The following is a 27,290-nucleotide window of genomic DNA, read 5'->3' on the forward strand; positions in this document are numbered from 1 at the left end:
AACATATCATACTAAATGGAGTGGCACAGATTGTTTTGAATATAATACATTTTGCTCTGAGACCAGGTTGTGCTTACTGCTTCACAGAATCCTGACATGGAGAAGCCTCTGAACAAATCCAAAGAATCTATGTCGGGCCAGGGTCCCACGGAAATGCCCCCAGAAGAGGACCTCAGGGCGGGACTGCTAGAGAAGGACACAGAGCCCAGACACATACAAAACAAAATTGACTCTCTGGAGAAACAACAACAACCTAGTGCCCTCTTCCCCTCTGCCAGACAAGCCTCGCTCCCCGACGCATCACCTGAAAATTCAGAAACGTCAGGACTCCACAGGCCGGTATCCGACCCTGGGCTTCTGGGAAGGTAGGCCCTTTCGCCTACCTGCGCCCCTCTTTCTCACTACGGAAAACTAGGGCTTCTCTCAAAGTTTGACTCAGGGTCTTAGAAGGAGACTGTATATGCAAGGAATACTGTCGACTTTCTTCCACTCCTTTTCCAATATTTTCTGCCGATCTCTGATTTAGATGTGTTATATAGTACATTTATACAGCGGTATTTATACTGTATATTACTAATATCTGTAATTATCTACCATGTACATATTTCAGATGTAACACTGCCAGCAACACAAAGGCACCTAACATGCTTGTTCTTCCAAGAGAGAAAAATGCATGTTTTGGAAGTGATTTCTGTTGCATGTTCAAAACACAACACCATCTCATGCACTGCACAGTCATGGTGTGAGGTCGGCATGCTTTCAGAGTAATGAGTATCCGTTATATAATTATTCCCAATCGATGGGGACAAAGCCACGTGAAACTCTCTTTCAAAGGCATTTGCAATCTGAAAATAAGTGTGCGGTTTTAAACTCATCGCGTTAAATGACCTTATCAAACAGACACCATGTAATGCACTTGGCTAATTAACAATCTCCACGTCCGACATGATATACGATAATATTTCATCGTATACTGTGTCTAAGTACCTACCCTCCACATGTCTTTCAAAAAGTCATCTGATCATAAGAGACAAAGAACCACTATGTAAAATACATTATTCTATTGGATTATAAATACACAGATATGCAAATGAATATGATTTAAATGGTTGGGAAAGCTCTTCTACAAAGTATCCCGTACACTGCTAAAGTATTCCTGGGAGAGTTTATTTGTGATCACTTTGCACCACAAGTCTCTTTCATGGGGCCATGAAAGCAATAACGACAACATTAAAACATTCATTTACACACATGAATAATATACATATTTGATTAAATCTAGAAATGAACACGGGTAGAAGCCCAAAAGTCAAAATGGTCTTTAAAGTGTGTATGGCATCAACTAAAACAGAAACTAAAGGACTGTATTTCAAGTTCTGTATTCTTGTAAAAAAAAAAAAAAATGCAAATGGTCTCTACTGTATATTTGAATTTACAAAAAGGGATACTTATCCACTTGATATAGCTACTTTCCTCCCTGAATCACTGAATATGTTTTACCATTGAAAATATTGTCAAAAAATAATTTGATGGGAAGTGTATGCATAGTTTTTTTGGTATTGTATTACTGTAATGACACACACAGGGGCATGAACAGGGTGGACTAACGATTCTTTTTCCCGATATGTAATCGATGTGCAGGATCCTTTCTCTCTTGAAAGGGCCAGCACTTAACGAAATGCATATCATTGTATAAAAGGAGTTTTAACGCAACACATGTTCAGATGTAGAAAACTACAATGAATAGCAACTCTCTAAAGGTGAATTGCTCAGATATCTTTTTTGAATTGTAATAAGAGGAATCAGGCCAAATTCTATTTCATTTTCCTAACGAGTTATTGAGTAGTTACATGTAACCAATTATGTAAAGGTACAGTAGACATAGCAGTATGACTTCATCATAAAAACATCCAAGTTCCAGAAATCAACTACCACATTGTAATCAGTCACTATTGTCCGTTGCCAATCATGCAAAGGAAGAGCCAATAGCAGTTTGACAGATTTGATTGTCTATAAGCAGGAAGTCAACCCGCTGAGTCTACCTTTAATTAATACCTTTCATAAGTACTGTACCCCACAATCTTTACAAGCTTAAATTCTTCTTTCCATGCATGTTTAGGGGCTTCCATTTATATTCCAAGAAAACTGATTTTATTGCTGTTTCTAGCCAAGTGACAAAATCAATGCTGAGATGGTGTCAGAAACCGACAACGTAGAGATTCAGGCTGAGATAGCAGCTTAGCCCTCGTTAGCCTTAGCTTTACTAACCTATATTAGCCTTCACAGATGTCCTAAACACATTTATTCAGCTGAATAATATGCATTCAATTCAGCAATGTAAATGTATTGAATATGGACGGATTCTGCATGTTGCAAAGTAAGTCATTTTAGTTCTGACTTATTTTACAAACAAACATAGTCAGATGTGTGGTATTGCATGGATCAACATCTGCTGGCAATTTGTTTTAACAGATTTCAAAACAACGTGTTTGTGATTTATCATGAAGGGCAGAGCTGGTGTTATAAAATGATAAACAATGGTAATAAATACTCAATGTTTCTATAAGAGAACACTTAATATTCCATCATTTTTAAGTGTTTTGGTTCAATTGTGTATCAGCCCAAGAAGTGACAGATACAATATGAACACATATCATGCTCCCATATGTAGCAATTAACATATATACAAATAACTTTGTAGTCAGAGCAAATGGAATATAGGGAAGTCATATTCATTGGGAATACTATAGCTATGCATGTTTTGTAGCAGTACTTTTGGTAGGTTTGAATTAAAGGCAGACTCAGCAATATGACATATAGCTGAGTCTACGTTTAATGTCAGATCTTACCGGCCCTATCCTATGAGTTGCGCCCATACACAGCTATAAGCCTTTTCCGAGGGCACATGTCATTGTAATGCCAGTTGAGTGGCCACAACTACTCAATCGGTTTTAAAACCCACCACAGATGGGCTGAAACTCACGTAACCCTGGCGAAACACGCTAAGGGGTTTCTAGTAGAAGCGTTCCAGAGCTCAGACGTGATACAAAGTAGCTGAAACATGACGTGTCCAATGAAGAGGGCCCCACTGAACTTTTCATAGAGTGGATACTTGCACAGGAAAACATGTATAAAATGTGTACTTTAGAGCTAAATGTCACTTTTTAAATCTAGTGCTGTTCACAATTGTTTTTATGCATTTTTTAAAATGTTTGCCACTGTATTTTATACAATGCAACACTTAACAGCTAATATGAATGTTGTCCTGGAATATACTGTACTTAAAGAAATTTAATATATTGTGTACATATATTGATGAAAACCATTTGTGCAATTGTATAAATGAATAAACAGAACACATACTGACTACAAACTGAGTTTATTGTGTTGTGAATGACACCAATATCACTGATGAATGGCCCAACGGTCATGAAGCACTTAACTACATGTCTGATAAATATTTCATCCTGAGTTATGCAAATGGCATCACAAAATTAGAGACATTGTCATTGTTAATGGTAGTTAATGCATGCTTTTCTTCGCAAAGGAATAACAGTGCATGTTTACCACAGTGCGTGTTATTCATTTATATTTGTGAATTCCATCATGTTTGATTCATTTGTTTATCATGTTAGGCCACATTTGATTTAAATCAAGAGATGCATATAGTTACCTTAAACAAAAAGGCAAAGCTAGCATAACTGTATATTTGTAATAAAAATATTATATATACCTATACTTTAAAATGTGTTTAATGTAAAACTAGTTCACACCTATATAGTGGTTATAAAACAATATAGTGGTTATAAAAACAGAACATATACAGTGATGGGGAAGAATATGTTAAACCGTTTGATCTGAGGCACAAAAGTCATCATCATAAAGATCAGTAACAGCTTTGCCATCCCTTTCTTTATTCAAATCTACCACTGTCCTTTAGCAACAGAATTTACAACAAGCAGATACATTTAGAAACACGCCATATGATATCTGGCAAATCTGCACATTCTTGCATAGTGTACAAGAAAGGCAGGCATTATGGCAAGCAAACAGTTTCTGTTGTAAACTCCTTCCCCATTTTAAGTTGGTTATGGGACTCAACCTAAGAAAAATTGGCTAATATTGATTGGTGCCTTCCCATTATTTAGGGGAAGTGGTCAGCGAGCCCCAAACTGCCGGTCGAAGCACCCCACTCTCTGACTCCAGCACGGTATGGGCCGGACCACACCACTCAGATGGACATCGTACACAGGATAAACTTCAGGAGGAAAATCAAGAGAAAATTTGCTAATTTCGATGTAATTACTATACTATAGTCAAAACTATACTAATTACTATAGTCAGGACAGGCTATTGGGAATCACAGTACAGGCTGGGGAATGAGAGAGAGGAAAACTGGGATGTGTTCATCAGGGCATTCTAAAGTTTCAAAATGAAACCAAAAACACGTGTTCAGATAGTACCTCCCCGTTTCAAAGTGTTTTCTTCCGTATTGTGCCTACTGAACACAGCCCTGAATTGCACACTTACGTCATCGTATTGGAAGTTGACAGCCCCCTGCTGCATCTGGTCTCTCCTCCTGAAGCTCTCTGTGGAGACACATAGTAAAGATGTAGGTGTACTGTGGTGCAATTTGAATGCCATTCATTGGACAACAATAACCTAGCGAGACACTCACTGTGTTAATGAGCCTATGAATGTACATACACAAAAGAGACCAGGACAAAACAAGACAAATTACACCTCAAAAGATAATGGATTGGAATGAGTAAAAGTTTAATGAATGACAGAATTGATTTGATTTTATAACGAAATCCATAGCTCTGGATTGTGAGGAAATGTGAAATGCTGATCAATAAAAATAAATTGGCAGCCTCCAAGTCAGCATCTTACCTGTGAGGGCGCGAAGCTTCACAGCACATGCCACATAGTCGTCAAAGTAGATCCGGCCAGCCTTGCTGTAGCGTTTGATGACAGCGTTCAGAGCTTGCGGGCTGATCCTGTAGCCTGTAGTAAGAGATCACAGCATGCATTCAATTAGTCATAAGCCAACATAGTATTAGGATTCATCCATAGTGACCACTGCATTTAGTTGACAATGATCATAAACACCAGCCTTTGCCTATTGTCCATCTACTTTGCATCAAGAAGGGACTCACGGACCAATACCTTGCAATTATCTCCAGCTACACCAAAATTATAATTATTGTAGGAGTCTATCAATAGTTTAAATCATTTAAAGAAGTCAAACCTCCCAACCCCTTTCAGATGCTGCATCTGAACCAGGCCCTGGAACGCTGCCCCTCTTTGGATGACAGAATGGACTATCCCATGTCGTCATCCTATCAGAATGGACTGCCCCATATCATTAGCCTGGCAGAGCACCGACTCACCCATAGCGGAGATGGACTGGGTCATCTCATGGGGTTCCACCGTGCCACTCCGGTCCTGGTCGAACATCATGAAGTTCTGCTTCCAGCTACTCAGGGCAGCAAACAGCTCCTTGAACTCAATGAAGCCCAGCTTTCCGGTCATGTCTCTCTGGTGGGAGGTTAGTTAAAGGGTTAACTTTGTTCGTTAGGTAAGAAACTAAAAACGGCCATGTGAACTGGTCTCACAAAGGATATGAGTTGTGTTAAATGTGGGAGAACTTGACCTTTCTGCGACTAAATCAATTCCATAAGTAACCCTCTGTCTCAATACAGCCCACTTACACATGGCATCATGTGCTTAATCTGAAAATACATTATATAGAACATCCCAAACTGCAAATGCTGACTGTTGTACATCCTTGTCGTAAAGTCTATTACTCTACATAAGAAGCATGAACATGTTCAGAGAGAAACAGGACTTGCTCTGAAAATGGAGCTACAGGCATGACGCAACTAGAGCATGAGGCTAGTTCTATCTTGCAAATTCATTGGCAAATGCATACTGAATGGGACCCAGTAGACTAGGCCATGCATAGGTGTGAAATATACTGCAGCCAGGAAGTAATTTAGGGGAATTAAAATGAATCATCCCAAGCCACCTCCTGCTCAAAGCTTTCTCACCTGAACTCGGCACTGACACATTAGGTTTATTAGTTCATTCACATTTATGACTGCTATTCATTTTGCACCAGCAAGTCAAAGAAGCAAAGTGCAATACCAAACAAACTTCAATGACACTGGACAGAGGCCCAGTCCAAGAGATTCATTGATATAGAAAGGATACATCCAGCATTGCGATCATGATTCTACATGTCTCCAAACTGAAGGCTGTTGGAGAAGAGAAACCATGATCACACAATGAAAAAACAAACATACAATGACAATACCAAACAGAAAACCAGTGACAAATCTTTGTAAAGACTCTTTTAACGCGGGATACTAAAATCATAAAACACACACAACATAATCTAATCATTTATGAACCACAAAGTGAACCTTGATCATGGGACTGGGTGTGAACTTACGAGTATAGGTGCCACTGATACCAGTCTGTGTAAGACACCTCTGAAGCTCCTCTGCATCAATCTCACCATCCTGCACAGAGGAATATCCCTGTAAGATTACTCTCCAGCAACAACGTATCATTACTATGCAATGAATTTAATTTTAAAATGTAAAAAAAAGACTTGAATGTCTTGAGATCACTTTGTGGTGTAACCATGACATCACCATGCATGTACCAGTAATGTTGCATTATTTTTGTTGTCGTTGTATTTTACCCCCTTTTTCTCATGATATCAAATTGCGAACTCGTCTCGTCGCTGCAACTCCCCAATGGACTCGGGAGAGGCGAAGGTCGAGTCATGAGTCCTCCGAAACATGACCCGCCAAGCCGTGCTGCTTAACACTCGCCCGCTTAACCCGGAAGCCAGCTGCACCAATGTGTCGGAGGAAGTCAGCCTGCAGGCGCCCGGCCTGCCAAAAGGAGTTGCTACAGCGCCAAGAAATGCTGATGCAGTGCCTTAGACCGCTGCGCCACTCGGGATGCCAGTAAATGTTGCATTCTATCCAAAGAGGAATATTTACTGTACCCATGATCATGAATTTAAATGAAAAGCATTGATCACTCACCTGTCCTGCTATGCTAGTAAAGTATCCCCACATGGGGTCATTAACAGGCTGCTGAGGAGGAGCAGAAAAGGTCCCAGGGTAGCCTCCACCATTCTGGGGGTAGCCTGCCTGGGGTGGGCCTCCCATGAGTCCACCCTGCATGGGCATACCCTGGAGTTGCATGCCTTGCATTGGTCCTCCATACTGACAGGAACAGAAGAGTACAGTCATCAAGTAACAGGGCTTAAGGAAAACTTCCCAAAAAGGACTAATTCAATAGGATTGTAACACTCAACAAACAAGCAGCTATATACGGTGCCTTCACCATATACTTTTTCACACATTTTTTGTGTTAGTCTGAATTTAACATCGATTTAATTGAGATTTCGTGTCACTGATCCAACACACAATACCCCTTAATGACAAATGACAAACCTCTTTAAGGAATACCTAGGATAGGATAAAGTAATCCTTCTCCCCCTCCCCCCCCCCCTTAAAAGACCTAGATGCACTATTGTAAAGTGGCTGTTCCACTGGATGTCATAAGGTGAAAGCACCAATTTGTAAGTCGCTCTGGATAAGAGCGTCTGCTAAATGACTTAAATGTAATGTAAATGTAAAGTGGAATTTTGTTTGTAGAAAATGTTTGTAATGAATAAAACATGTAAAGCTGAAATGTCTTGAGTCAATAGGTATTCAACACCTTTGTTGTGGCAAGCCTAAGTAAGTTCAGAAGTAAGAATGTGCTTTAAAAAAAATATTTTAAAAAAATCACATAAGTTGCATTGACTCATTCCATGTTCAATAATAGTGGTTATCTTGATTTCTGAATAACTACCCCATATCTGTACCCCACACATAAAAGTATCGGTAAGGTCCCTCAATCGAGTAATGAATTTCAAGCACATATTCAACAACAAAGACCAGGGACGTTTCTAAATGCTTCACAAAGAATGGCACGAATCAGTAGATGTGTAAAAAATATCTGCTTTCCAACACCGGGAGGCGAGGCGAATTCACCATGCAGCAGGACAATAACCTAATACAAGGCCAAATCTACACTGAAGTTTACTTACCAAGATGACATTTAATGTTCCTGAGTGGCCTAGTTACTGTATTGACCTAAAAACCAGCTTGAAAATCTATGGCAAGGCAAGAAAATGGCTGTCTAGCAATGAACAACTTGACAGAGCTTGAATATTTTTTTTGTAAGGAATAATGGCCAAATATTTTACAATCCTGGTGTTCAAAGCTCTTAGAGGCTTACCCAAAAAGACTCACAGCTGTTATCGCCGCCAAAGGTGCTTCTACAAAGTACTGGCTCGGGTGCGAATACTTATGTAAATGTTTTTACTTTGTCGTTATGGTGTATTGAGTGTAGATTGGTGAAAAAATGTATAATTTAATCCATTTTGAATTCAGGCCGTAACACCAAAATGTGGAATAAATCAAGGAGCATGAATACCTTCTGAAGGCACTGTAGACGTTCTTACACTAAGGCCTGATGCCTTGGTGGGAAGGAAACAGGTGTACTATTACTGACGTTTGGACAGAACGTCTTCCTCAGTAGTCATTCTTAAACGATATAGTCAGGTGATTGTTTATAATTGAGTGATGTGCATTCTTTCCAGTTTCCCCATTTCAAAATATTTTCACTGTCAATATTAGCAGGTTGTGGACCTATTTCTAAATGTAGTGAGGGGATATTTGCACTGACAATATAAGCAGGGTGTGGACGAGACCATGACTCTAAGTCCATTCCGCCACTGAAAATCCCCTTTCAACTTGTGCGGAAAACACCCGGCGCTCCAACGCTGCTCAAATGTTCGGTCTAAATGCAAATACGCCCCCCGCACGTGACAGTTTTGTAAACATTTGGAACTTAACTTTCATATAAGTGAGAAAAATGTCAAATATACACTTACGGTACGCAGTTTAGGAACATTTCACCCGGCTGTATTTTCAAGAACACCGACCGAGACGACACTTCCTCACCTCCAATTTCCACTTCAAAAATCTGCAATGGAGCATAACTAGGGAGGAAGTTTTGTACCTCAGCTGAGGGCTGTGTTTTTGAAAATTCTGTCCGGTAAAAGTTGCATAACTGCATACAGTAAGTGTATCTTATGGATTTGAAAGACTTTCTCCCGATGTGAAAGTTCCAAAGGTTTCCAAAACTGTATTGCAAGCAAGGATTATAATGTTTCTAAATGTTAAAAACAGAGCATTGGGATTGTAGTTCATTGATCCAGCTGAAGTCCATATGTTCAATTGAGTCCCAGACTCAAGATCTGGGTATAAGCCCAGCCCCACTTGGGTTCTCGGGGGCTACTGTAGGTGTGGACATACATCCTAGGTCAATGCAGTGACCATGACAGCGGTTGAGAGGTTGAGCTGTGGGCCATACTAGAGGGGTTGAAACAGTGTATGTAGCCAAGACTAGGCTACTAACTACAGATAGGCTAACTAGTTACAGTAGCCTAAATAGCCACCTACGTAGTGCATTTACATGGGGTGATTTGAAAATACAGCATTAAGTGCTTCTAAAGACTGAATTTTGCCAGCTGGAATTTTGTCAATTGTTAACATTACTCAAAAATAAACAAAGCAAAAGTAAACATGTCCTCCCCCAAAAATGATGCAGTGCCACCCTTGGGCAAATTGAGAAATACACATTTCAGTTAATTACATAAACTCCCACATTGGGCCAATCCGTGTAATTTTGTAAAATCCGGATCACGATGACAAGACGATTCATTCAGCCAAGTTTAATCAAAATCGACCCAAAGCTGTCAGAGATATCGTGTGTGACTAATGTACGAACGTACAGGGAGACAGATCCACAGTCCCCTCCGAGTTCATCGAGGGGGTCAAAAACTATTACTGAGGGCAATATCAACTTTTGTCACAATCAAGATGTAGCCTAACAGCTACTTGCCAAAATGACTGTGCCTAGAAAGATGCGAAACCTTTTAATGTCGATACTTAGAAACGATTGCACAAAGATACATTTTAGGGGTCTTATCTGAGCACTCCCCATATCGGAAATGGAATAGGCCAAACTCCTGATGTATGTAGACTACTGTAACACCAGGTAAAATAACACATGAAGCGTTTACTCACCCCGCCATTTCCTGGATAAGCCATTTGTACACTATAACTAATTGCCACAAAACGATTCGATGCACTGAAATGTTTCGATGTCAGTAAATGTAAACCAAAACCGAATAAATTTTAGGGGTCTTATCTGAGCACTCCCCATATCGGAAATTGAATAGGCCAAACTCCTGATGTATGTAGACTACTGTAACACCAGGTAAAATAACAAATGAAGCGTTTACTCACCCCGCCATATCCTGGATAAGCCATTTGTACACTATAAAGAATTGCCACAAAACGATTCGATGCACTGAAATGTTTCGATGTCAGTAAATGTAAACCAAAACCGAACTCGATACTTGAAATGCACTGCAACAACGTAACGTGTACATAATTTCCGGTCGTCACTAGTTACTACAGCCACAATATATAAAACCCGCCCATTTCTACAATTTATCTTCTTAAAATGTGATTTTATACCTTTTATAACTTAATCTTAACCACAATCTTAAACACACTGCTAACCTTATGCATAACCCTAACCCTAAATTAAGACCAAAAATCGAATTTGTATATATATTTTTTTTTTTAACGTTATAGCCAACTTTGACATTGTGACTGTGCTATCTAGTGGAAACCATAATATCCGATAAAGTGTTGCGAGAAGGCGGAAGTCCGAATTGGCTAATTGACTGATAGTGAAGATAGCCAATGAGGAAGCTCATAGCATTCAATTAGCTCCAGCAGCATTCTTGGTACTCTGTTGACTAGCAGGTAGGCCTGCTGGCCATTAAAATAGAATAGAATATAAGTCATCCAAATAGGAATGTTCTTGTTCACCGGCTCCAACCAAGCATCACTCAGAAATAGACCTTGATAGAGTTAAACATAGTCTTATTGAAGCCAATAATGCTGTATTATTTCAACATCCAATAAATGAAATTAAGATTGTGAGGTTGTCTTGATTAAGGCAAGTAAAAATAGGAAAAGCTATCAGATGTTTATATTTTTCCTGCACAATAATCTGATCTAAAATGTACAAGGGCTGACTGGCCTATAATGAATAATCATTTACATTCACCAATAAGAACTACACAGACTAAAAAATACCACTATCTTCTTCACACAATAGTCAATAGTCACCACAAGAGGGTACCCAAGATGCAGCTTTAAAGGCCATTTCATTAGGCTACCAAAACCAGAAGCTTCACACTTTTCAAAATTGACAATCCTCACAAGAGATTACTTTTGAGAAAATTGTATCACAAAAACATAATAGTACAACAACACATTTGACTAGAATAAAACACATGCAATATGCATGCAATATGTAACTTTTTAGGCGACCTGACCAAATTCACATAGAGATGTGATTTATAGGTCTGTTATGCTCATTGAAAGCAAGTCTAAGAAACGGTAGATATCTTCTATGTGCGCTGTTCTATGCTTCCCGTGCTTACGTTTGTTTTTGCATCTTTTACTTTCGTTTTTGTAAACCAGCTTGAAACAGCAGAAAATATATTTTTTGTTTAGCGGTTTAGATGGTACAATGATTATTTACACTATACTTGGGTGTTTTGTCACATAAACTGAAATTAAGCACGCTATTAGAATTTTTGCAACCAGGAAATGGCAGAGCGATTTCGGCATAGTCCATTTTTAAAGCATTTCTACAGGTGTCAGACATGCCAACATATAGAGGCTTTCACAGACTCACAGACTATAGAGTACCACAGTATGAGTCTGAATACCCATAAACCCTAGCGGTCAAACAAAAAATGTTCCAATCGTTTTTCCACCATTCATTTTTCACATAGGGGATTTTTAAAATACTTAAAATAAGGGCTGTGTTTCGTGTAGGCTTACCCTGGTGTGATCAGACGTGCTACCCTGCTGTTTTCGACACTCTCTTTCTACCGTACCTGCTGTCTCTTACTGAATGCTCGGCTATGAAAAGCCAACTGAAATTTACTCCTGAGGTGCTGACCTGTTGCACCCTCTACAACCACTGTGACTATTATTTGACCTTGCTGGTCATCTATGAACGTTTGAACATCTTGGCCATGTACTGTTATAATCTCAACCCGGCACAGCCAGAAGAGGACTGGCCACCCCTCAGAGCCTGGTTCCTCTCTAGGTTTCTTCCTAAGTTCCTGCCTTTCAAGGGAGTTTTTCCTAGCCACTGTGCTTCTACATCTGCATTGCTTGTTGTTTGGGGTTTTAAGCTGGGTTTCTGCATAGCACTTTGTGATATCAGCTGATGTAAAAAAAAAGGCTTTATAAATACATTTGATATGATACCCAAGTAGACTTGCGGATGTAATCGCTGTCAAAGGGGCTTTAACAAAGTACTGAGTAAAGGGTCTTAATACTTATGTAAATGTGATGTTTTGTAACGTGTGCGCTGGGAGTCGGGAAGCAAGTTCAGGGAGTGAAACATTTAATGCATTTTTGCTTTGTCATTATGGGGTATTGTGTGTAGATTGATGGGGGGGGGGGCAATTGAATCCATTTTAGAATAAGGATGTAACATAACAAGATGTGGAAAAGTCAAGGGGTCTGAATACTTTCCAAATGCACTAGACAGTAGTCACTACGAGTAGACATTGCTTAGACAGTAGACACCACCAGGTAACATTGATTAGACAGTAGACATTGATTAGACAGTAGAAACCACCAGTAGACATTGAGTAGACACCACCAGGTAACATTGATTAGACAGTAGACACCACTAGTAGACATTTATTAGACAGTAGACATTGATTAGACACCACCAGTATACATTTATTAGACAGTAGACACAACCAGTAGACATTGATTAGACAGTAGACACAACCAGTAGACATTTATTAGACAATAGACATCACCAGTAGACATTGATTAAACAGTAGACATTGCTTAGTCAGTAGACACAACCAGTAGACATTGATTAGACAGTAGACGTCGATTAGACAGTAGACATTGATTAGACAGTAGACACTACCAGTAGACATTGATTAGACAGTAGACATTGATTAGACAGTAGACACCACCAGTAGACATTGATTAGACAGTAGATATTGATTAGACAGTAGACACAACCAGTAGACATTTATTAGACAATAGACATCACCAGTAGACATTGATTAAACAGTAGACATTGCTTAGACAGTAGACACAACCAGTAGACATTGATTAGACAGTAGACGTTGATTAGACAGTAGACATTGATTAGACAGTAGACACCACCAGTAGACATTGATTAGACAGCAGACACTACCAGTAGACATTGATTAGACAGTAGACACTACCAGTAGACATTGATTAGACAGTAGACACCACCAGTAGATATTGATTAGACAGTAGACACCACCAGCAGACATTGATTAGACAGTAGACACCACCAGTAGACATTGATTAGACAGTAGACACAACCAGTAGACATTGATTAGACAGTAGACACAACCAGTAGACATTGATTAGACAGTAGACACCACCAGTAGACATTGATTAGACAGTAGACACCACCAGTAGACATTGATTAGACAGTAGACATTGATTAGACAGTAGACACAACCAGTAGACATTGATTAGACAGTAGACATTGATTAGACAGTAGACACCACCAGTAGACATTGATTAGACAGTAGACACCACCAGTAGACATTGATTAGACAGTAGACATTGATTAGACAGTAGACACAACCAGTAGACATTGATTAGACACTAGACACCACCAGTAGACATTGATTATACAGTAGACACCACCAGTAGACATTGATTATACAGTAGACACCACCAGTAGACATTGATTAGACAGTAGACACCACCAGTAGACATTGATTAGACAGTAGACACCACCAGTAGACATTGATTAGACAGTAGACACAACTACCAGTAGACATTGATTAGACAGTAGACATTGATTAGACAGTAGACACCTCCAGTAGACATTGATTAGACAGTAGACACAACCAGTAGACATTGATTAGACACTAGACATTGATTAGACAGTAGACACAACCAGTAGACATTGATTAGACAGTAGACACCTCCAGTAGACATTGATTAGACAGTAGACACAACCAGTAGACATTGATTAGACACTAGACATTGATTAGACAGTAGACACCACCAGTAGACATTGATTAGACACTAGACATTGATTAGACAGTAGACACAACCAGTAGACATTGATTAGACAGTATACACCACCAGTAGACATTGATTAGACAGTAGACACAACCAGTAGACATTGATTAGACACTAGACATTGATTAGACAGTAGACACCACCAGTAGACATTGATTAGACAGTAGACATTGATTAGACAGTAGACACCACCAGTAGACATTGATTAGACAGTAGACACAACCAGTAGACATTGATTAGACAGTAGACACCACCAGTAGACATTGATTAGACAGTAAACACTACCAGTAGACATTGATTAGACAGTAGACACCACCAGTAGACATTGATTAGACAGTAGACACTACCAGTAGACATTGATTAGACAGTAGACACTACCAGTAGACATTGATTAGACAGTAGACATCACCAGTAGACATTGATTAGACAGTAGACACCACCAGTAGATATTGATTAGACAGTAGACACCACCAGTAGACATTGATTATACAGTAGACACCACCAGTAGACATTGATTAGACAGTAGACACCACCAGTAGACATTGATTAGACAGTAGACACCACCAGTAGACATTTTACAACTGTATGTCGGTAGTTACTACACTTTTTCATTCTTTCAATCCTAGCCTACTGATAAACTATCACAGTCAGTGAAGGCTGCTGAGGGGAGGATGGCTCATAATAATGGCTGAAACAGCACAAATGGAATGGCATCAAACACATGGAAACCGTATGTTGGATGTATTTGATACCATTCCACTTACACTGCTCCGTCCATTACCATGAGCCCGCCCTCCCCAATTAAGGGGCCACCAACCTCCTGTCATCACAGTGTACCTTCAAATGCCACGGTTTTCCATCTATTCAAGGGACAATAGGAAGCTATAGGAAACAGGGACTATGTGTTGTAAAAACCAAGGACAGAACAGCCAGAGAGAGGAAAAATCACCAGTATCAACCATGGCTTTATGGTATGATGTTGCGCCATGGTGCTCACTGTACTCCACTATTAACCCCTCCTCCCCCTCTCTCATTCCAGGAACGCCAATAAAACCTAAAACGTGTTCAAAGTGACACCTGGAAACAATTTCATTAGCCCTTAACCATGAATCTGAGAGTAGATACTGTAAATGGAAAGATCCGCGGTGTAATGCTCCTCAAACTATACTGCATCAGGCAAAAATAGAGTGATCTATTTGTTCGCATAGGAAGTCCGGTCTGAGAGAACGAGAGCAGCAAAGGCTGCTAGTGCTCAGGTCAATAAAAAAAAAGAACCTGATATTTGTTAAGCTTTTAACTGGCTTTTAGTCTTTATCTTCAAATGCTCATCACTTATGGACTCATCAGTGACCCTTCCACTAGTTATTGAGCTTTTCAACCCATGTTACTGTATCCTTACTCATCAAGACAGCTATATAAGTATTCCTCTCTCTCTCTCCCTCTCTCTCTCTCGGTCTCTCAATAAAGAGCTTTTTCTTGTAAAATTGCTTGTTTGTCTGTCTGTTGACATGTTGTAAAAGTTAACGTAACCCCCATCTATTTTTGTAGCCTTGCACACAAAGTCCATGAGATGGAGTAAGTCCTACGCAGAGAAACTGGTTGAATCCGCCGATAACCAGAAGCATAAGTTCACAAGCTGTGGGGCCTCTGACGTCATGATCATAATTGTGAGTCATGTAAAAAATCAGATGTGATGATAATGTCGTAAAACCCTTGAGAATAAAATAGAGGGGGCTTTGTTGTTGACCATGAAGTAAAGGCATTACATCACCACAGAAATTGGAATTAAGCTTTGAGAATCGTTCCACCACCTTTGGTTGAGTTGCAGCTTACTGTGACAATTCAATTAATCTAAAGAAAAATGTTAATAGGAAAGCAGCCAATAAAAAAGTCACTAAATTACACTTAATATACACTCATTTGGTTCTCAGATATACTGTATCTGAATGTAGACCGGTATTTGTTTTCACACTTCTGTTGAGATCCCACGCTGATTAAAGAGGGGAACCTGACCTGAACCCCAAGTAGGAAGTTCATTAATGAAGTTTGTAAATATAATTAGCCATGAGTAGTTTAGAGTAGTGATAATCTTTGACCCAATGTGCAGGGGGATGCTAGCGCATTAGATCTCGCCCAACTGTGACGTCAGTGTCATCCAACGCAGTTGTGAATTAGGCTACATTGTTTTTATACCATTAGCAGTGAGACATGAAACGTCAGTTTATTGTTGATATTCACTCAAGAGTCATGTGTGACTACCCTGCCCTCACAAGGACATATGCCTTACAAAATGCCCAAACAATTCCCTTCAAAAAGGGAGATAAAACATGTATGCCTAATTCAGATTGAATTATAAAATAATTAAATACTGTAAATGTAGTGTCTGGATGCCGTTGTAGAACAAGAATAGCCTTCAATTAATCATTTGCGTGTTGAAGGCTATTCTTGTTCTACAACTGTTCAACGGTTTTGTGTATGAAAGTTGTGTATGGATGCAATCCGACAATAGTCAATAAGTAACCATAAACTTCACCACAAAAACAGGCGCTGGGGAAAAAAATAGACACGTTCAAACTTCCCGAGCTTTACCTTGGACTTCGGAATTTTATTGCCCCAGCTTTATAATCGACGTTGAGATAATATTTTACAGAAATTATCTTGCGCAGAACTTTATTTTGCACAATTTACACTTCAACAGTTTAGTGGGTAACGTGTTTACTGTCAATGTGATTTTGAATATAAACGGATTCACCACCTTCAAATCGGCAGGATGGTAAACTTAAAAACTTCAATGACAATAATTTGTTTATAATACAACATAACATTTCGTTGATGAACAAGTGTCGCAAATCTAGATACCTCAAACAACGATTTATTTCATAACATTTTTCCATCATTCTATTCATCTTTGACAGAATAACATAGGTAAGGTGGTATTGGGACTTTTGGGGCTTGCTGTCGTCATCATCTTGATAGCAGTGCCCACGGCAATATATCTGAACGGTGAGTGGTTCCACTTTCAGTTGCTTTCAGTGACCCATTAAATTGTAGCCTACCATAACTGTAAAAAAATAAAAAATGTTCAGAATAAGTATTTTATTATTACAATAGAACATTGCATACACTGGATAATAATATTGTATTATTGTAACAGAACACTGCATAAATAAACACTTTTCATAATCCATGTGCCATACAAACATGTAGACCTAGTCCTTTATTGCTTTAGAAATGTAGGACCTTGTTACAATATCACATCTTCTATGCAGGTACCACATTTGTGTAGCCTACTAACACATTTACCTCAGTTATAGCAGCTCTACAAACCCAGTCAAATGTACATTGCTCTTACATTGTTATCTGTTACAATCTTATAGTCCTCCTCCCATGATCCGTATCTATTTTTATCAAGACCCTGTTTAATCATGTGTAAATGTCTTATGAGTCATTATAGTAGCCTACGACTTGCTGTCGTTTTCACTGATACATTCCTCCTAGTATAGAGTATAGTACAATACATAAGTGAATGCTAACTTTGAGCCCCATGTTTCAGAGGAAAAAGTGACGGCTCAGAGGACGTTCACTCTCAGTGATGTCTTCAATAGCTCCATCAGGGCCAGATCCTACAACATGCGCTGGATCTCAGGTAAAACACCCTAGAAGCCTAATCAATCAACTGTATGTAAATGAGTGGATGGCTGTTATGTTCAATCCAGTCAGTAATTGTGTGCCTGGAATGTATTACACAACACTCTCTCCCCGGTAGGATGTACGTTTAGATATAAGCCAACAACACAATGTTCCCATTAAAAAATGATAAGAAACAATAAAGAACAATACTAGACCTATGTACTGCATCTATTTAAATGGCACACTATGGCTTTTTGTTAAATCATCAGTGCTAGGCAGAGACCCGAGTAGCAACACTGCTGATATTTCAACTTAAACGTCAGTTAGTTGGTTATTATTAAACTCCTCTCTTCGTTCCCCTCCTCATAGACCATGAGTATCTGCATCAAAAAGACGGCTCCATCTTCCTTCACGACCTGATTACAGGAAACAACTCAGAATTCCTGAGCAGCATCACATTTGTAAGATACCCCTCATGGGTGTGTGTGTGTGTGTGTGTGTGTGTGTGTGTGTGTGTGTGTGTGTGTGTCTCTGTCTGTCTGTCTGTCTGTCTGTCTGTCTGTGCATATTTGGAAGTAAGCATGGTGAAGGAAGGAGTGTTTGTGTCATGTATAACACAGCTCCTTTTTTTGTTGAAAAATAGGATCAAGTGGCTGCCTCTGATTATGTAGTGTCTGCTGATAAAAGATACGTTGCTTTCAAGAGCAATTGGACTAAGGTAATGTATTGTGCTATTTAATGATTTGTTGCTGTTGTGCTATCCTGCTGTGAAGTAGCTATGTGTGGTATGTCATTGTGGTGTGGTTGTTGTTGCAGAATCAGACTTATGTGCCCAAAGTAATTGCCCTGCAGGGATAAATAAAGTGTAAAAATAAATACATCTAATTGAATTAATGTATTAATTAATGTATATAAGTAATTGATCTGTGCTACTAATCAAATTCCTAATTATACTTTGCTTCATTTATTTCAACAGATATGGAGACACTCCTTCACAGCTTCATATTCTCTCTATGATTTGGCAGACTCGTAAGCCTCTTTCAACTGTTCTTATCTGCAAATGTGTACTATACACACATCTTCAATATCCCTTTGACTTTGAGAATTACATATGCAGTGTAGAGAATATAGGGAGTTTAATTTTATTCATGGGACTAGTGCAGGAAATGGTCACCAGTACTCAACAAATAGAGGAACTGAAGAGGGCCATAAAATGTATTGTTTACTGTAAATTATTCATAGGGACGCATTTACAGTGCATTCGGAAAATATTCAGACCCCTTCCCTTTTTCCACATTTTTTACGTTACAGCCTTATTTTAAAATGGATTAAATAAAAAAAAATGTTCCTCATCAATCTACACACAATAACCCATAATGACAAAACGAAAACCTGTTTAGAAATCTTTATTACAAATAAAAAACAGAAATACCTTATTTACATAAGTATTCAGAGCCTTTGCTGAGACTCGAAATTGAGCTCAGGTGCAAACTATCTAATACATTTTAGAATAAGGCTGTAACTAGAGGTCGACCGATTAATCGGAATGGCCGATTCAATTAGGGCCGATTTCAAGTTTTCATAACAATCGGAAACCTGTATTTTTGGACACCGATTTTTTTTTTTTTTTACACCTTTATTTCATCTTTATTTAACTAGGCAAGTCAGTTAAGAACACATTCTTATTTTCAATGAAGGCCTAGGAACGGTGGTTTAACTGCCTCCTTCAGGGGCAGAAGACAGAATCTTGCAACCTTACAGTTAACTAGTCCAACGCAATAACGGCCTGCCTCTTGTTGCACTCCACAAGGAGACTGCCTGTTACGCGAATGCAGTAAGCCAAGGTAAGTTGCTAGCTAGCATTAAACTTATCTTATCCAAAACAATCAATCAACCATAATCACTAGTTAACTACACATGGTTCATGATATTACCAGATATTATCTAGCGTGTCCTGCGTTGCGTATAATCTGACTGAGCATACAAGCATACAAGTATCTAAGTATCTGACTGAGCGGTGGTAGGCAGAAGCAGGCACGTAAACATTCATTCAAACAGCACTTTTGTGCGTTTTGCCAGCAGCTCTTCGTTGTGCGTCAAGCATTGCGCTGTTTATGACTTCAAGCCTATCAACTCCCGAGATGAGGCTGGTGTAACCGAAGTGAAATGACTGGCTAGTTAGCACGCTAATAGCGTTTCAAACGTCACTGGCTCTGAGACTTGCAGTGGTTGTTTCCCTTGCTCTGCATGGGTAACGCTGCTCCGAGGGTGGCTGTTGTCGATGTGTTCCTGGTTCGAGCCCAGGGAGGAGCGAGGAGAGGGACGGAAGCTATACCGTTACACTGGCAATACTAAAGTTCCTATAAGAACTTCCAATAGTCAAAGGTTAATGAAATACAAATGGTATAGAGGGAAATAGTCCTATAATTCATATATATAATAACTACAACCTAAAACTTCTTACCTGGGAATATTGAAGATTCATGTTAAAAGGAACCACCAGCTGTCATATGTTCTCATGTTCTGAGCAAGGAACTTGGCACATATTGCACTTTTACTTTCTTCTCCAACACTTTGTTTTTGCATTATCTAAACCAAATTGAACATGTTTCATTATTTATTTGAGGCTAAATTGATTTTATTTATGTATTATATTAAGTTAAAATAAGTGTTAATTCAGTATTGTTGTAATTGTCATTATTACAAATAAATAGAAATCGGCCGATTAATCGCTAATGGCTTTTTTGGTCCTCCAATAATCCGTATCGGTGTTGAAAAATCATAATCGGTCGACCTCTAGCTGTAACGTAACAAAATGTAGAAAAAGTCAAGGGATCTGAATATTTTCCGAATTAACTGTATATGGTGTTTTGTCAAACTGAAAGACATTAATACTGTTAGTTTTTATTTATTCTCATTTTAGGACATTTCTCAGTACACCAGACATCCCTCACCGAGTCCATTTGTTTGCATGGGCGCCAATAGGGAACAAAATGGTAGGTTAAAAGGACACTTTGAGAGAAACCATTGGACTTGTTTATATACTATGCTTCTCTGGTGGCTGACCCATTACACTCTTATGGGTCAGCCACCATATGCTGTCAATTCAACACGTCCTCCAAACACTCATCATCAATAGGACTCACCCAACAATTCAACCTGTACTTTTGTTTGTCTTCAGTTCAAAGCTGGAATGCTCAAAAATCGCATTTTCATCACGCTCCAAATAAATTACTTATTGACAACATGTAATAGGTTACTGTTACTCTAAACATAATACTGCAGGTTACTTGGAAAACCAAAACATATTCCACACTAGTGTGCATATTACAGTGTTATACCTTTGTTTAAAGAGGAACTCGAGTCATTAAGACTTATCTCCATATCTCTGCTCCTCTCACATGCAGGCCTTTGTGTGGGAAAATGATGTCTATGTGAAGACCAGCCCTACTGCTAAGGTCATACAGGTGACCTCCAATGGAAAACACAACAACATTTTAAATGGCATCCCAGATTGGGTGTATGAGGGTAAGCATTACATACAAGAAGGCAGCTGTGAATCTTACATACCTCTTACTATAACTAGTAGATATTAGTCAGCACTGTGATGTGAATTGTGTAAAGTGTGATTTATATAGTCCCTAGTGAACAAGTTTATCTTTTGACAACACAGAAGTCTGTGAACAGCTTAAGCCACACAGGCAAACACAACACACACAATAGATGTGCCATCCTGATGTAGGCCTAACAGTGTTTTTTGATTGTTTCGTTAGAGGAAATGTTCTCTTCTTACGAGGCAATGTGGTGGTCACCTGGAGGGAGGTATCTGGCCTATGCTGAGTTTAACGACACTCTGGTCCAAAACATAGAGTATTCCTGGTATAGGAAGGAGCAGTATCCTGACACTGTCATTTTCCCCTATCCTAAGGTAAGATAACACTTAATGTATGTTTGATGTGTATCTAAAAAGTGTGCTGGAGTAGGTCATTATTGGCATGAGGTTCTGAGGCAGTTGATAAGGGAACTGGACTCTGGACCATAAGGCCTCTGGGTTAAAAACATGTTGTTTTATCACAACTCAGGGTACATTCAGGTCTAAGCTGTCCCAATAAAATTATATTGGTCTGTGATTTCCCAATTCGGAAACCTCTCTTGATGACTGTGTATTTGAGTCATATACTCTGTATTTGCACATATTAATGCATTGATACTGTATCTATAGTCATTATAAAACAAGGCATTAAAAAAATACACTTTAAAGATGTGCTTGCTTGTAAGAAAGAAACCTATGAGACCCAAAGTTTGTTTTTATTTCATCGTAATTGTTTTGCATAAATTTATTTTTTTCTAGCCTGGTACTCCCAATCCAGTGGTGAAGCTGTTTGTGTATGATACTACGAACATATCAAACATCACAGAAGTCGTTGTGCCAGCTTCTGTTGGTGCAGGGTAATGAAACTCTGTAGTACACAATACATTAAACAATGTATTCAGTAGGAGAGAAACGCATCAGTTGGTGCAGGGTAATGAAACTCTGTAGTACACAATACATTATACAATGCTGTCATTTTTAAGGGTAGGAGAGAAATGCATTGCATTGGAATTTTAAAATCTATTTTAGGTGTAAGCTGTGAGACAAGTGGTGTTTTTTTTTTTTACAGTGATCACTATTTGGCCACAGTCACCTGGGTAACGGATGAACGCATCGCTGTCCAGTGGCAGAAGAGGAAACAGAACGAGCTCCGCTTTCAGATCTACGACTTCAGCATAGTCGGAAACACCTGGATCGAGAATGCGTTAGAGGTACGTCATAAACGCCCCCACCCCACGCTTTCCCGCCGCCTCCCCTCCCCTCCTGTCCTCTCATCACCCTTACCTCAGAGAACTTGTTGGGGTCCTAATATGTCACACAGATCGGATCAGACTGTAGGAATGACAAACAATACATTTCCAATTAAATTACAATAAACCATCAAATCATGTACTTTTTCTGTTGTGTTTTCAGAAACTTGACATGACAAGCAAGACAGGTTGGATTGGACGGGTATGTACTTTATACGAACACAACAATAGGAACATGTTTACACAATCCCTGGGCCATAAAAACATCATTTACAAAGTAACAAGCATGGATTATTCCTGTAAATAAATACATTATCTTTGGGTTTTTTCTAGTTTTCACCTTCTAATCCTACATTATCGGCAAACAAAGACGGTTTTTACATTGTGATGAGTGACAATAACGGCTATAAACATATTCATCACGTAACAGGTGTAAGTACTAAGTAGTACACTTCTCTTCATGCACCTTCTCAGTAACCCAGACCTGGTTATGATACACACATGATTTGTAATATTTGTATGGGGTCCTTGCAGGGCACAGCAACAGCTGTCACCTCAGGGACTTGGGAGGTCATTGACATTTTAAAAGTGACGAGCAACACCATATACTATTCAAGCAACCAATATGGTCACAAGCCAGGAGGGAGAAACGTTTACAAGTAAGAATATCACTCTTTCGTTTTCATGCCTTCGTTCTGTCCTTGCTCATTCAGTAATTTCCAACATGCATAATCTATGACTTACTCTCACTCTATATTTGTAGCCAATAGAATCATGTCAGTTGTTTGTGTTTGTGTGTCAGGATCACTCTCGGAGCCACTCCCCCCACCACCCAGTGCCTGACCTGTACCCTGAATGAGGACAGGTGTCAATACAACTCAGCTTACTTCAGCCATAATGCCTCTTTCTTCCGCATGGACTGCTCAGGTCCGTCAGCCACACAACATAGAAGCACACACTCACACACACACATACACACACACTACACACACACTATCCCAACAGTGTTTGTGCAGTCAAGTCATTGCAATACTGGTGCTGTGACATCCCTAAACCAAATCCCAGCCGGGGTATTTACTTTAAAATGATATTTTCTGTAGTAGTAGTGCTTCTAGATCATTTGTTTGGACACACACTATATTAAATATGTGTGTTGTCTCCACAGGTCCTGGACTACCTCTGTATACTCTCAGGGACAACAGGGATGCTGATTCAGGTAGGCCAGTTACATTTACTAGTGTGTGATGGAAATAAATGATATAAGCCAAGCAACGTCACAGTGCATCTTCTCATCGCCCTGTTTAGAGATGCAGGTTCTTGAGGACAACATGGCTTTAGAAGGCCTTCTGTCTGAGATCCACATGCCCACCATGCGACGCGGCTTTATCAAGCAAGGGGAATTCAGTAAGGTTTTCGACTAAACTTTTCGACTAGACTTAAATTCAATATTTCAACCAATATTAAAACCATGGGACATCCCTCGCTCGATGTCCACTGATGGATGTTTCTGTTTCTCCCGACAGATCTTTGGTACCAGATGACCTTGCCTCCTGGATTTGATAAATCCAAGAAATACCCCTTACTTATTGATGTGTACGAATTTTAATTAATTAACCTCTGTGAATACATGATGTGCTTTATCTGATGATGAATTCCTGTCAGTGGGCCTGGAGTTAATCCTGACAACATGACTTGAGCAGGAAATACTCTTGGCCCTAGTTAAATTCAGAAGTCTGCAGTGTTTTCTGGTGAGCTCAAGTGGTCAGGGAAAACTCTGGGCGCTAACCATAACGTTGGTCTTCCTCTTTTGTGTTCCAGGTATGCAGGGCCTTGCAGTCAGAAAGCAGACTACCGCTACAGGTTAGGCTGGGCCGCATACCTGGCGAGCACGGAGAAGGTCATCGTTGCCAGCTTCGATGGAAGGGGAAGTGGTTACCAAGGTGACAAGCTAATGCACTCCATCTACCGACGTCTGGGAACCTATGAAGTGGAAGATCAGATAACGGCCGCAAAGTAAGGTTGAACTGTGGTTGAACAGACTCAAACAGCTTGCTTTGTATTATACTGTGTCACACTGTAATAGTGACATTTTGATAACATGATTTAACACAATATATTTCTACATGGATATTTAGAGATTCCAAGGCTATTGTGGTTTGAGCTTTATGAGCAAAATAGATCTTTATGTGCTTTATCCAACTCCTCTTCATCTCCACTTTCATGCTAAATGTTTCCTGTCTGGCAGGACAACGGATGTGACAGAGGTGTTGGTTAAAGAACATACAGATCTGACCACCAGGCTAATGATGTGATTGATCAGACGTCACATGTGGTCAGCTGGAATGCAACATTACTACTTACCTCTCCCTTATCTCACGTCAGAGGGACAGTGATGACTCACTGACGAAGGACAGTAGAGATTAGAGTTAGACCATGGACCATCAGTGGGCACGATCCATTAGAACACCTTTTAATTGACCATCACGTTTAAATTCATTTGTGTTTGTAATGGTGGTTCCCAATCACAGCAAGTCACTTTTCTCTTTCAGAGAATTCACCAATATGGGCTTTGTCGACAAAGGCAGAATAGCAATTTGGGGTTGGGTAAGTTAAAGCATAAGGTTTGAACACATGATCAGTTGGAACCATCAAGTGCAACGTAATGAAATGCAGCATGTGTACAATCACCTTGTCTTTGTGCCTTGAGTAATCTGATCTTATCTGAATTCAAGGCCAACGTGATCAGCTGTCATTGTGTTTTATAGTCCTATGGAGGGTATGTCACGTCAATGGTTCTGGGAGCTGGGAGTGGAGTTTTCAAATGTGGAATGGCAGTTGCCCCAGTTTCCAAGTGGGAGTATTATGGTATGCCATTCTGTTATTGATATGTTCTTCATATATTTACAATAATATACATGTTAGCTAAATATCTAATTGTAAATCATTGCAAATGATCCATAAAATGTCCCCGACGTTCAATATTTCAGATACAATCTACACAGAACGTTACATGAATCAACCTTCTGAAAATCTTGAATTCTACAAAGTAAGTGTACCAAAGCCAACGTTTTAAATGGCTATTTATACACATGATTTTATACTATGGCCTGTGTTATCCAAACTGGTATTACTCTCCACGGAAACAACTGAATGTCGATGTGTTTTACAGAACTCCACAGTGACAGCCAGAGCTAAGAACTTCAAATCAGTGCAATACCTTCTGGTCCATGGGACAGCAGATGGTGAAGCCTCCTCTAGTATTTCTGGAATGTTCTGTAAAAACACACCACCTGTGCAATTAACAACCGTGCAATGTTTAGAGTCGAGACTATTCATTTGACTTTGTAAACCCATTCGTTTTAGGAAGCTAAACGTGTTAACTAAGCAGTGTGCAGACTTTTCCTGAGGCTTTACCAAATCATGTGAGAATAGGAAAACACTACACATCGGATACTGTTAAATAGTTATTTATATCTCTCTATTTGTTTCAGACAACGTCCATTTTCAGCAAGCTGCTCAGATCTCTGCAGCTCTGGTTGAGGAACAAGTGGACTTTGAGGCTATGGTAAATATTTCGATTTTAGATTGATGAGTTATCTACACAATCAGTGGTTGTACAGCTTTATACCTCCATGAACCTGCTCCATGAAAGCACTTCTCCAATAAACACATGATCTGTGCTTATTCCTTCTTTCTATCACTTTACTACAGTGGTACACGGACAAGGACCATGGTCTTGATGGTTCAGCCAATCAGCATGTCTATACCCACATGAGTCACTTCCTACAGAGGTGCTTCGCCTGATGCCATTCGAACGAATGATGCCCAACCTGATGCTTGCCGAACGATAACCAAATGGCCTCAAATTCATTTGCAATTCATTTGGACAGCAGGTAGCCTAGCGGTTAAGACTGTTTGGCCAGTTACCAAAAGTTTGCTGGTTTGAATCCCCGAGCCGGCTAGGTGAAAAAAATATGCCCTTGAGCAAGGCACTTAACCCTAATTGCTCGTGGAAGTAGTTCTGCATAAGAACGTCTACTAAATGATGTAAATCTAATTGAATGTTGTCCTATTTTCTGATCAATTGAGTTGTTTGAGCCAGTACCCAAACATACACTCCAAACGACTCTCCTCTCTCTATACAGTTCTAAAACAATGACATCAGCAGGATTGGTCTATCGTTGTTTGTTCTGAGCCTCACTGCGAGTTATGGGGTTACATTTGAAGGATGTGATTATATTGAAATACCAAAGAGCTTTGTGAGAACTGATCAGCCAGTGACTAAGCATGTCTGACTTGTATCCATTAAAGGGCCTTGATTGCACTGTTTTATTTATGAGGTATCAACATGAATGTCCATACATTATATTGCTTTGTATTTTACATTGTACAAACATACTGTATGTTTTTATAAAGGGAATATTGGAAGACCTTTGTACCTACAGTGTGTGTGTCTACTGTTTCAATAAAATGGTTTAAATCTAGATTGTGGATTCTTACTGTAGGGGATTGACAGTACATACAGTACAGTACACCTACTCATTC

General features: G+C 39.4%; 3 protein-coding genes across 4 annotated transcripts in view; 2 read left to right on the plus strand and 1 right to left on the minus strand.

The window, feature by feature from the left end:
- Nucleotides 1-3,369, plus strand: part of LOC115144575 (potassium voltage-gated channel subfamily H member 7-like) — a 121,912-nt gene extending 118,543 nt beyond the window's left edge. The window contains exon 18 of the mRNA XM_065025006.1: nt 88-3,369. Within this exon, the coding sequence (XP_064881078.1) occupies nt 88-369 (282 nt within the window). The 3' untranslated portion in view covers nt 370-3,369. The remainder of the gene's footprint in view (nt 1-87) is intronic.
- On the minus strand, nt 3,364-10,547 carry LOC115129756 (grancalcin-like). Of its 2 annotated transcripts, none has more exons than XM_065025004.1 (8): nt 10,389-10,547; nt 7,065-7,247; nt 6,458-6,527; nt 6,217-6,260; nt 5,394-5,541; nt 4,894-5,007; nt 4,531-4,589; nt 3,364-4,258 (listed from the first exon to the last, which is right to left on the minus strand). In XM_065025004.1, the coding sequence occupies exons 1-8, from the start codon at nt 10,410-10,412 to the stop codon at nt 4,232-4,234; spliced, it is 669 nt and encodes a 222-aa protein (XP_064881076.1). In that variant the 5' UTR covers nt 10,413-10,547; the 3' UTR covers nt 3,364-4,231. The 2 variants fall into 2 exon arrangements, with proteins under 2 accessions (XP_064881076.1, XP_064881073.1); XM_065025001.1 differs by lacking the exon at nt 10,389-10,547 and adding an exon at nt 10,167-10,299.
- A 6,316-nt stretch (nt 10,548-16,863) lies between these two features.
- On the plus strand, nt 16,864-27,229 carry LOC115132937 (dipeptidyl peptidase 4-like). Its single transcript, XM_029665670.2, has 25 exons — nt 16,864-17,046; nt 17,189-17,276; nt 17,827-17,919; nt 18,273-18,364; nt 18,547-18,621; nt 18,880-18,932; nt 20,827-20,899; nt 21,311-21,431; nt 21,677-21,831; nt 22,255-22,352; nt 22,565-22,706; nt 22,909-22,947; nt 23,079-23,177; nt 23,280-23,404; nt 23,548-23,672; nt 23,911-23,961; nt 24,051-24,149; nt 24,269-24,338; nt 24,564-24,758; nt 25,295-25,349; nt 25,511-25,610; nt 25,733-25,791; nt 25,915-25,987; nt 26,237-26,310; nt 26,457-27,229. The coding sequence occupies exons 1-25, from the start codon at nt 17,044-17,046 to the stop codon at nt 26,547-26,549; spliced, it is 2,250 nt and encodes a 749-aa protein (XP_029521530.1). The 5' UTR covers nt 16,864-17,043; the 3' UTR covers nt 26,550-27,229.
- The last annotated feature ends 61 nt before the right edge of the window (nt 27,230-27,290 follow it).

This window comes from Oncorhynchus nerka, linkage group LG2 (genome assembly GCF_034236695.1).
Source record: "Oncorhynchus nerka isolate Pitt River linkage group LG2, Oner_Uvic_2.0, whole genome shotgun sequence".
In the NCBI taxonomy this organism is placed as follows: Eukaryota; Metazoa; Chordata; class Actinopteri; order Salmoniformes; family Salmonidae; genus Oncorhynchus; species Oncorhynchus nerka.

What these genes read in the sequence shown, in the direction of transcription:
- LOC115129756 (XM_065025004.1), bottom strand. Translation starts at nt 10,412, where the DNA reads ATGGCTTATCCAGGATATGGCGGG. An exon ending in CTTATCCAGGATATGGCGGG is followed by an intron (nt 7,248 to 10,388) that starts GTGAGTAAACGC and finishes TGTTCCTGTCAG; the next exon opens with TATGGAGGACCAATGCAAGG. An exon ending in GAAGCTTCGCGCCCTCACAG is followed by an intron (nt 4,590 to 4,893) that starts GTAAGATGCTGA and finishes GTGTCTCCACAG; the next exon opens with AGAGCTTCAGGAGGAGAGAC.
- LOC115132937 (XM_029665670.2), top strand. An exon ending in CCCAGATTGGGTGTATGAGG is followed by an intron (nt 21,432 to 21,676) that starts GTAAGCATTACA and finishes TTGTTTCGTTAG; the next exon opens with AGGAAATGTTCTCTTCTTAC. An exon ending in AAGTGGACTTTGAGGCTATG is followed by an intron (nt 26,311 to 26,456) that starts GTAAATATTTCG and finishes ACTTTACTACAG; the next exon opens with TGGTACACGGACAAGGACCA.